Raw genomic sequence first — 12,320 nt, forward strand, 5'->3', positions numbered from 1 at the left:
TACAAGGATAGTGGCAGCGCGGATAGTGGCAATAAAACTGCATGGGTGCTGGAGGTACATAAAACCTTAGGAGTACAATGATCTGGGGCAGTGAGGCGGTGTCACAAGGCCGAGTCCCACAAGATTTCATGCTGAATTTGATTGGAAATCAGCCTGCGGTTTATGGCAGCCAACAGATCTCTCGCCAATCAGATTCGGTCAGAGAGGGAGCGGTCTCTTGGTCGATTGTGCGACAAAATTGCTAGCTGTAATGGGTACCTTTAGAGTTGGTATGAGCTTTTATCTTTTTTCCTTTGATTTGTCCTCTGTGACTTTTAAAATGTTTTTCTGTGACTGATTTCTTCATACATACACACTAATGAAGTTAATTTACATGAGAATGTATTATATTAACTCCAAGATAGAATGCAGATTTTTTTTTTTGCACAAAACATGATTTTTCTGCATTCCATTGACTTGAATTAAATGTGAATTCCCCCCCCCCCCCAAAAAAAAAATACAAACAAACTGTCAAACTATTTTAAAATCGCAAATTGTATGAAAATAAGAGATACAGAAGGTATTAATGGCAATGTACAAGTTTAATTGATCACTGTTACTTAATATTTTTGTTCAGCTTTAAGACTGCAGTTCTACACAACAGGGTTGCTATAAAAAGAAAGAAAAAGATTGAACTTAAATGCGTACCTGTAATGCTGTAAGAATATTGGCAAGAGCTTGGCCATAAGTATCATGACAGTGGACAGCCAGAGCATGAAGCGGAACCTCTTTCAACACAGCTTCAAGCATTTTCTTAATGCTTCCTGGTGTTCCAACTCCAATAGTATCTCCAAGGGAAATTTCACTGCAGCCCATGCCATAGAGTCGCTTTGATACCTATACAACAGATTGCACATTTGCAGCCTTATTAGTTTTAGTAGAATAAAGAAAGTCTTTTACAGCTGTAACATTCAAATTCATGTAAATGTTGGCACAGTAATTAACGCAACAACAGACAAAAATATGTGTGCTCTATTGCTTTCATCTAGGCAGTGGCGTAACTAAGGAACTTGGGGTCCTGGTGCGAGTTTTACATGGGGCCACAAGCGCTGTATTGATATGGAGCCCTCAAACCTAGCAAGGACAGCTACAGTGCCAGAGATGTGTAATCAGAGTAAGAAAATAGCTGGTTAAAGGGCTACTGAAGAGAGATTTATATGGAGGCTGTCATGTTTATTTCCAAAGCAATACCAGTTGCCTGGCAGCCCTGCTGATCCTCTGCCTCTAATACTATTAGCCATAGCCCCTGAACAAGCATGAAGCTGATCAGGTGTTTCAGACTTTAAAGTCAGATCTGACAAGACTAGCTGCATGCTTGTTTCTGGTGTTATTCAGATACTACTGCAGAGAAATAGACCAGCAGGGCTGCCAGGCAACTGGTATTGATTAAAAGGAAATACATATGGCAGCCTCCGTATACCTCTTACTTCAGTTCCCCTTTAAGGATTACCAGCATTTAACCCACATATAGTGGTGCTCCTTATCAGCATATCTCCAGTAAAAAGCTAATAAGATGGATGAAGGAGAGCCTCTAGGGGCCCTGGTGCGGTAGCAACCTCTGCATCCCCTATTGCTACGCCACTGCATCTAGGTAATTGAAAGCTTTATCACTTATTTTTTTCACAAAGTAAGAGAATGAGAAAAAGTTGTAAGCCAATTAGCCAGTTTTAGACTACAGAACACATAGATGAATAACTGATTAGAATGAAGACAAGATAGTCTTACTATTGCATTTAGTGATTATATTCCTGACATATTCCAGGAGGATACACAATTGAAAAGGGTAAAGAAGAGGAACACCCACAAACAGCACCAGACTAATGAGTATCAAAAATATAACAATCTTTATTGTATTCCAGAAAACACCATCAGAAATAAAAACATTTAAAAAAGGTCATAACACATGACCAACCGGGTCTCTCAATCCCATACAATATTGAATAAGAACATATAATGAAAACACCTGGCTTCAAAGCAAAATATAGATCAATTTCAACACCTAGCTGCTAGAGTAATAGTGGGATAGGCAGAATCGCCTCAAATAGTTAAATTAGTGTAGAAACCACAAAAAGTTATATTAAATATACCTATGTATCTAAAATGATCATGAAATAAGTAAATGTTTAAGTGGAAGTGGGTAATATGTGCAAATAAGCTGTTATGGATAAAGTGCACGATGAAACGCCATAGCGTAGAAGGGTAAGGGAAAGCCAGGTATATCAGCCTATACCAGGTAAAGGTAGGTTGCGCAATAACCAGTGAGATGAAAAAACAAACTGTGGAACTTACGTGAGGGATTGAAGAAGCTAGTGCAGCTAGCCAGACGCCAGGGAGGGAGAGGAGAGATGCCCGACAGAGCAGCCTTAGTGCACCACGCGGGCTCAACCCGCTTCAGAGGAGGCTTCTCTGCCTATCCCACTATTACTCTAGCAGCTAGGTGTTGAAATTGATCTATATTTTGCTTTGAAGCCAGGTGTTTTCATTATATGTTCTTATTCAATATTGTATGGGATTGAGAGACCCGGTTGGTCATGTGTTATGACCTTTTTTAAATGTTTTTATTTCTGATGGTGTTTTCTGGAATACAATAAAGATTGTTATATTTTTGATACTCATTAGTCTGGTGCTGTTTGTGGGGGTTCCTCTTCTTTACCCTTTTCAATTGTGTATCCTCCCCTGCTCCCCCCTAGCACATTCTAATTAACTGATAAATTGTTTTGAAAGGTTATATATACCGGTATATATAATATCATTTTGCATGGTGCTGGTCCCAAACTTTTTTGAGTAAATATTCCAGGAGGAGTCTGACTATGTCAGTTGTAAATCACTACTAATTGGAGCTCAACATCTGAAATAAATATGGATCATTAAATCTCAATAACCTTGTATAGATATAAATCAGTAAAAATATCCACATGCACCATGCCAACAAATTAAATCATCCAAATCACATATAAAATAATTAACTATACCCAATATGCACCCAGCATATAGATATAAGAATATATGAGCTTTATTATCACAAAAAAATATACAAAAGACTAACAGATGAGTGCATGAAAAAAGGGCATAGTGAAAAAAGGGCTTGGCTTGATAACGAAATGGCACAGGGGATAACGGAATCTGATAATGATAAACATGGTTGTCAAACTTGGTTTAACTATAAATACCATTGTAATTACAGATGGAAAATAATAATGAAAAAAAATTAACGTTAAAAAACATTACGTAATTCAACAATACAGGTTAACCCAACCCTACTCTCACACAGAACCCTCCCCTGGTGGTGCCTAAAACTAACCACTCCCCTGGTGGTGCCTAACCCTAATTATTCCCCCGGTGGTGCCTAACCCTAACCACCCCCCTGGTGGTGCCTAACCCTAACCACTCACCCTGGTGTTGCCTAACCCTAACCACTCCCTCTGCAGAAACACCCTTTTACACATAGAAACGATAATATATTTGATAAAGTAAAATCTGTACATATAAACAAAATAATATGACCAACTATAACGTTGCAAGCTTATAAAATTAACTAATTAAAAAAGTACCATGTTCTTATGTTGTTAACAATATTTTCCATGGCGCTATTTTTTCTGCTTTTTTTCGCCGTATTAACGAACATTGCATTAAAGTCTATGGTGGCACCCTTTTCGTCCACCCTAGTCCTGCGCCCTTTTTCCCTGCTACCATATTAGACAGATAACGCTATATCATACTAAACAACACAATGGGCATGATTCACAAAGCTTTTTCACCTGGTTTCCTCTGTTTTGACCTTATTTATGTTACTTTTTTAACCACTTGTCGACCTCCCACAGCCCATGGGCGGCGGCAAAGTGGACGCCTTAAGGACCGCAATACGCCTGTCGGTGGCGGGTACTTAAGGCGTGTCCGGGGAGCGATCGCATCATTGCCGCTGCCGCCGGCAAAAGGTCCCGCCCACCTGGCCCGATACCCCGCCGGCCAATTAGCAGCACCAGCGGGGTTTGAATCGGTGATCTGGGCCAATAGAAATGTATAATACGCTTTGTTTACATGACAAAGTGTATTATACAGGCTGCCTCCCTCCTCCTCCGCACTCTTCGTCTAGCGACCATCGTAGGAGGAGGCAGCCCTGTCAGTAAGCACCACAACACCTCTTTTCTCACCCACAGACCCCCCGATTGCCCACCCCAGCCCTCAGGACCCTCCCTGACCACCCCAGCACACCAGCGTTTACAACCAAGCACCCCCCTATAAAACCATCAATCACCCCCTGCCACTATCTGCCGATGCTATCATTTAGGTTAGGTCCCTAACTGCCCCCTAGGTTCCCTTGATCACCCCCCCTACCCTCAGATCCCCTTAGACCACCCCCTGTATACTCTATACTACTGTATACATCTGCCTTACCCACTGATCACCTGTCTATCACCTGTCTGTCACCTGTCTATCACCCCTTCTCACCACCACCCATCAGAGCAGACCCTAAACTGTCCCTTAGGGGCATCTGATCACCCACCCAGACCCTCAGATTGCCCTCAGACCCCCCCTCATGATAACCTCCCCAGTGCATTGTTTACATCTATTCTCCCCTGTAATCACTCACTGATCTCCCATCAGTCACCCCCTGTGTCTGCCACCCATCAGATCAGGACCCAATCTGCCCCGTGCGGGCACCTAATCAACCCCCCTCACCCTCAGATGGCCCTTAGACCCCCACCCCCACTACCCCCAATCACCTTCCCAGTGCATTGTATTTGATTGTGCTGTAATTGTATTTAATTGTGCTGTAATTGTATTTGATTGTGCTAACATTGCATTTGATTGTGCTGACATCGTATTTGATTGTCCCATACTTGTATTTGATTGTTCCGTGATCGGCTGTGATTGCCCTGTGATTGGCCTGTGATTGGCTTTGATTGTCGCGTGATTGGCTTTGATTGTCCCGTGATTGGCTTTGATTGCCCTGTGATTGGACTGTGATTGTCCCGCGATTGCCCTGTGATTGGCTTTGATTGGCTTTGTTTTCTCGTGATTGGCTTTGATTGTCCTGTGATTGTTTCTGATTGCCTCTGATTCCCCACTCGCCACCACCCCCGTCACTATCCTAGTGATCTAAAAACAGTGATCAGTGAAAACTGTCACTTTTTTAGTATCACTAGTGTTAGCAGTTAGGCCAGTTAGCTAGGCCCCTTTGTTAGTGTCAGTTAGTGCTCAGCCCACTGCACCACAGTCACTAATTAGCGTCATCACTGTCGCTAATCAACATTGTTACTATATAGTATCTGTAAGTGATCATTACTGATCGCAGTCAGATCTATTAGGGTCAATAGGATCCACTAAAAACGCAGTGTTTCCCCGATTAGGTCTGATCGTTCGCCTGCACTTGCGTTCAGCCCACCCCACCGCAGTGACAGAATTTTTTTTTCTGATCACTGCAAAAACCATTGTACACTAGCTGTGCACTGTAAACATCAGTTTTGATTTTTTTTTCAAAACTCAGTGACCACAGCTTTCTACCTCTCAAATACTCCCTTTCGCTAGGTAGGTGCTCCATTTCCTGGGTAGTCTCAGAGGAATACCCCCTAAATTTAGCAGTCCACCATGGCAAGAAAGGGGTATTACGATGATGAGGTGTTCAGGTACATGGCCCAGTCGGATGAGGACGATTGGGACAAAACCATTCGACGAATCATCTGGGTCAGAGTTTGAACCTGAATTGAGCAGTGTCTCACTGACCGATAGCGATGATGAGGTTGAGGTCCCGGCTAGAGCCAGGCGTACCACACCCCGTGTCATTGGACTGCAGGTGGCGCAGGATCAGCCTCAAGGGCAGCAGATGCTCATGCTGGTCTGAGATTTCATGGTGGGGCAGGCACCAGCAGCACAGCATCTCCTGGACCTAGAACCAGTACTTCCGTACACCCTGGTGAAGTGGCGAGCACCAGCATGGAAGTTGAAACTGGTTCGGTGGCACGTGCAGTAACACCCTAGTCGCAGCCACCAAGTAGACGGGCCCGTACTACCCCTAGTTTACCAGAGGTACTGGCAAATCCAAATTGGCAATCCCCTGATACCGCCACACCCGTACTGCCCCCTTCAGTCTGGAGTCCAGGTGGAGACAGATAATCTAGGATCGCTCCCCTAGACTTTTTTTATCTGTTCATCACCCAGGATCTCTTAGACCTAGTCGTGGCAGAGACCAACCGTAAAGCCACACAATTTCTAACCGCCAATCCGAATGTCCCCCTTGCCCAGCCATTTCAGTGGAAACCAGTCCAAGTTTCCGAAATTAAAAATTTTTTTGGCCTTCTCTTACACATGGGACTAATCAAACAAAATGTGTTGCGGTCTTATTGGTCTACGGACCCATCGCAACATGTTCCCTTGTATTCTGCTGCCATGTCCAGGACACGATTTGAGAACATCCTGCGCTTCCTGCACTTCAATGATGACGAAACCTGTCATCAACGTTACCATCCTGCTTTTGACCGGCTCCACAAAATTCGGCCCCTCATAGACCACCTGTCATCAAAATTTGCAGATGCTTATACCCCTGAACAGCAAATCTGTGTAGACGAGTCCCTCATACGTTTTACCGGGCGCCTTGGCATCAAACAGTACATCCCAAGCAAGCGTGCCCGGTATGGGGTGAAACTGTATAAGCTCTGTGAAAGGGCCACAGGCTATACATCTTATTTTAGGGTCTATGAGGGAAAAGACTCCAAATTGGAGCCGGTCGGATGCCCTGACTACCTGGGGAGCAGTGGAAAGGTTGTGTGGGACTTGGCGTCACCCTTGTTCCAGAAGGGGTACCATCTTTATGTGGACAATTACTACTCAAGTGTGGCCCTCTATCAGCACTTAAAAATAGAACAAATCCGATGCTGTGGCACCATGCGGCCTAGTCGCCGGGGCTTCCCCCAATGGCTCATTACCACCAAACTTCAATGGGGGCAGAGGGCCGTCTTGAGTGCTGACGACCTGCTCGCGGTAAAATGGAAGGACAAGAGGGACGTTTACTTTCTGTCCACCATTCACGCAGACACGACAGTTCAAATTCAACGGCGAACTGAGGTCATTGAAAAAACCTTTGTCGTCCACGAGTATAATACCAACATGGGAGGGGTGGACTTCAATGACCAGAGGTTAGTGCCCTATTTACTTTCCCGCAAAACAAGATGCTGGTATAAAGAAGTATCTTTTTATCTAATTCAATTGGCAGTTTACAACAGCTTTGTTCTCTACAGTAAGGCTGGGAGAACTGGGTCGTTTCTTCAATTTCAGAGACAGATCACTATGGAACTCCTGTATCCAGGTGTCCGGGCCCAACCCCAATATGCAACTAGCCAGCTGCATGGAAGGCATTACGCCTATCCGATTCCGAGTACCCCAGGTCACCGAATACGAAGAAAACGTTGTCGTGTCTGCAGCAGGGCTGGAACAAGGCGTGACACCCGCTGCCCTGACCAGCCTGGCCTATGCCTAGGGGCGTGTTTTGAGAGGTACCACGAGCAGGTACACGATTAGAGAGTAGGGAACTACAGACACAGCGGTAGGCACACAAAGGTCTCTCAGTACTATTTCACACTGCTACGATGCGTTAGGGCAAAATGCCTAGCGAAAGTGATACTTTGCGGTTCCCCCCTATGCCGGAAGTGCTTGACTTAATGCTAGTGCATGCCTATGTTACTGCGTGGCTTCTGTGGCAATTTCGATCGGCCCGGAAGTCATGTTAGTCTATGGCGACGCAGTTCATTACTAGGCCGAATGCTACTCTTGTGGTATTCCCTGAAGGTCTGTTTTGGACGATACGGTGCGGCGGGCTCGACCCACCGGATATGTCAATATGCAGTGTGAAACCAAACATCGGGTTTCCAGAGACCTTAATACACAGGGCTGCCAGAAACCTCTCCTTTCACTTGGGACAAAATGCGGAATGTACTTCGCCACAACTCTGTGCGATTTGCACTTCGCACATTGTCCCATGGGGGAGGAGAGGTTTGTCCACGGGAGGTAAGTTAAAAAAACAAAAAACAAACAACAGGTAAGCAAAAAAGTTAATGTTTGGTTCGCAATGTTAAGGTTTTGATTAAAAAAGTTCAAAGTTTATTGATGTTAATGAAGTAATTGCTTTGCTGCTTGCTTGTTTTTTGTATTTTTTTTCTCTTTTTCCATCCATTAACCACTTAAGGACCGCAGTCTTTTCACCCCTTAAGAACCAGAGCCTTTTTTTCCATTCAGACCACTGCAGCTTTAATGGTTTATTGCTCAGTCATACAAGCTACCATCTAAATGAATTTTCCCTCCTTTTCTTGTCACTAATAAAGCTTTCTTTTGGTGCTATTTGATTGCTGCTGCGATTTTTACTTTTTATTATATTCATCAAAAAAGACATGAATTTTGGCAAAAAAATGATTTTTTTAACTTTCTGTGCTGACATTTTTCAAATAAAGTAAAATTTCTATATACATGCAGCGCGAAAAATGTGGACAAACATGTTTTTGATTAAAAAAAACCCATTCAGGCCTAGTGCACACCAGAGCGGTTCGGCTGCAGTTTGCGATCCGCTTGCGGGTGCGGATCCGCTAGGGTAATGTATTTCAATGGGCTGGTGCACACCAGAGCGGGAGGCGTTTTGCAGAAACGCATACTCCCGGGCTGCTGCAGATTTTATATTGCGGATGCGTTTCTGCCTCAATGTTAAGCATAGGAAAAACGCAAACCGCTCTGAAAAACGGCACTTCAGAGCGGTTTGCCAGGCGTTTTTTGTTACAGTAGCTGTTCAGTAACAGCTTTACTGTAACAATATATAAAATCTACTACACCAAAAACGCTTCCCAAAACTGAAAAATGCTAGCTGAAACGCTACAGAAAAATAAGAAAAAGCGTTTCAAGATCTGCTAGCATTTTGCGGATCTGCTAGCGTTTTTTGGTGTGCACCATGCCCCAGTGTATATTTATTGGTTTGGGTAAAAGTTATAGCGTTTACAAACTATGGTGCAAAAATTGAATTTTCCCATTTTGAAGCATCTCTCTCATTTCTGAGCACCTGTCAGGTTTCATGAGGTGCTAGAATTCCAGGATAGTATAAATACCCCCCAAATGACCCCATTTTGGAAAGAAGACACTCCAAAGTATTCACTAAGAGGCATGGTGAGTTCATAGAAGATTTTATCTTTTGTCACAAGTTAGCGGAAAATGACACTTTGTGAAAAAAAAAAAAAAAAAAAGTTTCCATTTCTGCTAACTGGTGACAAAAAAAAATGAAACCTGCCACGGACTCACCATTCCCCTCTCTGAATACCTTGAAGTGTCTAGTTTCCAAAATGGGGTCATTTGTGGGGTGTGTTTACTGTCCTGGCATTTTGGGGGGTGCTAAATTGTAAGCATCCCTGTAAAGCCTAAAGGTGCTCATAGGACTTTGGGCCCCTTAGCGCACCTAGGCTGCAAAAGAAATGTCACACATGTGGTATCGCCTTACTCAGGAGAAATAGTATAATGTGTTTTGGGGAGTATTTTTACACATACCCATGATGGGTGGGAGAAATATCTCTGTAAATGAGATTTCTTTTGATTTTTTTACACACAATTGTCCATTTACATAGATATTTCTCCCACCCAGCATTAGTATGTGTAAAAATACACCCCAAAACACATTAAACTACTTCTCCTGAGTGCGGCGATACCACATGTGTGGCACTTTTTTGCACCTTAACTGCGCTAAGGGGCCCAAAATCCAATGAGCACCTTTAGGATTTCAAGGGTCATTTTGAGACATTTGTTTTCAAGACTACACCTCACGGTTTAGGGCCCCAAAAATGCCAGGGCAGTATAGGAATCCCACAAATGACCCCATTTTAGAAAGAAGACACCCCAAGGTATTCCATTAGTAGTATGGGGAGTTCATAGAAGATTTCATTTTTTTTTCACAAGTTAGCGGAAATTGATTTTTATAGTTTTTTTCACAAAGTGTCATTTTCCACTAACTTGTGACAAAAAATAAAATCTTCTATGAATTCCCCATACACCTAATTGAATACCTTGGGGTGTCTTCTTTCTAAATGGAGTCACTTGTGGGGTTCCTATAATTCCCTGGCATTTTAGGGGTCCTAAACCGTGAGGAGTAGTCTAGAAACCAAATGCCTCAAAATGACCTGTGAAATTCTAAAGGTACTCATAGGACGTTGGGCCTCTTAGCGCACCTAGGTTGCAAAAAATTGTCACACATGTGGTATCGCCGTACTCAGGAGAAGTAGTATAATGTGTTTTGGGGTGTATTTTTACACATACCCATGCTGGGTGGGAGAAATATCTCTGTAAAGTAAAATGTTTTGATTTTTTTTACACACAATTGTCCCTTTACAGAGAGATTTCTCCCACCCAACATGGGTATGTGTAAAAATACACCCCAAAACACATTATACTACTTCTCCTGAGTACGGCGATATCACATGTGTGACACTTTTTTGCAGCCTAGGTGCGCTAAGGAGCCCAACGTCCTATTCACAGGTCATTTTGAGGCATTTGGTTTCTAGACTACTCCTCACGGTTTAGGGCACCTAAAATGCCAGGGCAGTATAGAAACCCCACAAGTGACCCCATTTTAGAAATAAGACACTCCAAGGTATTCCGTTAGGTGTATGGTGAGTTCATAGAAGATTTTATCTTTTGTCACAAGTTAGTGGAAAATGACACTTTGTGAAAAAAAACAATACAAATCAATTTCCGCTAACTTTTGACAAAAAATAAAATCTTCTATGAACTCGTCATACACCTAACGGAATACCTTGGGTTGTCTGTTTTCTAAAATGGGGTCACTTGTGGGGTTCCTATACTGCCCTGGCATTTTAGGGGCCCAAAACCACGAGGAGTAGTCTGGAAACCAAATGCCTCAAAATGACTGTTCAGGGGTATAAGCATCTGCAAATTTTGATGACAGGTGGTCTATGAGGAGCCGAATTTTGTGGAACCGGTCATAAGCAGGGTGGATTCTTAGATGACAGGTTGTATTGGCACTGAAGTGCAGGAATGTTCTTAAATCGTGACCTGGACATGGCAATTAAGTCGTACCAGCAGTGATCAGAAAAGTAATTCTGTCACTGCGGTGGGGCGGGTGAGGGTTTGGCCGGGTGATCAGAAGCCCGCAGGGGGCATATTAGGGCCTGATCTGATGGATAGCAGTGACAGGGGGTGACGGGGTGGTTGATAGGTGATCAGTAGGTGATTACAGAGGAGAATATATGCAAGCAATGCACTGGCGAGTTGATCAGAGGGGGTCTGGGGGGCTAATTGAGGGTGTGGGAGGGCGATTGGGTGCCCGCAAGGGGCAGATTAGTGTCTGATCTGATGGGTAGCAGTGACAGGTGGTGACGGGGTGATTGATGGGTGATCAGTGGATGATTAGAGGGGAGAACAGATGTAAACAATGCACTTTCGGAGGTGATCTGAGGGTGGGTCTGCAAGCAATCTGAGAGTGTGGGTGGGTGATCAGGTGCCCACAAAAGGCAGGTTAGGGTCTGATTTGATGGGTGGCAGTGACAGGTGGTGACAGGGGGTGATTGATGAGTGATTGACAGGTGATCAGTGGGTGATTATAGGGAAGAATAGATGTATACAGTACACAGGGGGGAGGGTCTAGGGAGGATCTGAGGGTGTGGGGGGGGGTGTTCAGTAGTCCCCGGGGGGCAGTTTAGGACCTAATCTAAAAAATAGCGTTGAGATAGTGACAGGGAGTGATTAATAGGTGATTAGGGGGGTGATTGGGTGCAAACAGGTGTCTGAGGGGTGGGCAGGGGGGGGGTCTGATGGGTGCTCATCTCTGCAAATGGACAATTGTGTGTAAAAAAAAACAAAAAATTGTCATTTGCAGAGAGATTTCTCCCACCCAGCATGGGTATGTGTAAAAATACACCCCAAAACACATTAAACTACTTCTCCCGAGTGCGGCGATACCACATGTGTGGCACTTTTTTGCACCCTAACTGCGCTAAGGGGCCCAAAGTCCAATGAGTACCTTTAGGATTTCAAGGGTCATTTTGAGACATTTGTTTTCAAGATTACTCCTCGCGGCTTAGAGCCTCTAAAATGCCAGGGCAGTATAGGAACCCCGCAAATGACCCCATTTTAGAAATTAGACACCCCAAGGTATTCCGTTAGGAGTACGGTGAGTTCATAGAAGATTTTTTTTTTGTCACAAGTTAGCGGAAATTGATTTTTATTGTTTTTTTTTCACAAAGTGTCATTTTCCGCTAACTTGTGACAAAAAATAAAATCTTCTATGAACTCACCGTACT

At 43.7% G+C, this 12,320-nt stretch overlaps 1 protein-coding gene across 8 annotated transcripts in view; it reads right to left on the bottom strand.

The window, feature by feature from the left end:
- Positions 1 to 12,320, bottom strand: part of HMGCLL1 (3-hydroxy-3-methylglutaryl-CoA lyase like 1) — a 296,565-nt gene that overhangs the window by 45,857 nt on the left and 238,388 nt on the right. For all 8 annotated transcript variants that reach the window (XM_068281395.1, XM_068281396.1, XM_068281391.1 and 5 more), the window contains one exon: positions 688 to 876. In XM_068281395.1, the coding sequence (XP_068137496.1) occupies positions 688 to 876 (189 nt within the window). The remainder of the gene's footprint in view (positions 1 to 687; positions 877 to 12,320) is intronic.

The sequence above is a fragment of the Hyperolius riggenbachi genome, chromosome 4 (genome assembly GCF_040937935.1).
Source record: "Hyperolius riggenbachi isolate aHypRig1 chromosome 4, aHypRig1.pri, whole genome shotgun sequence".
NCBI lineage: Eukaryota > Metazoa > Chordata > Amphibia > Anura > Hyperoliidae > Hyperolius > Hyperolius riggenbachi.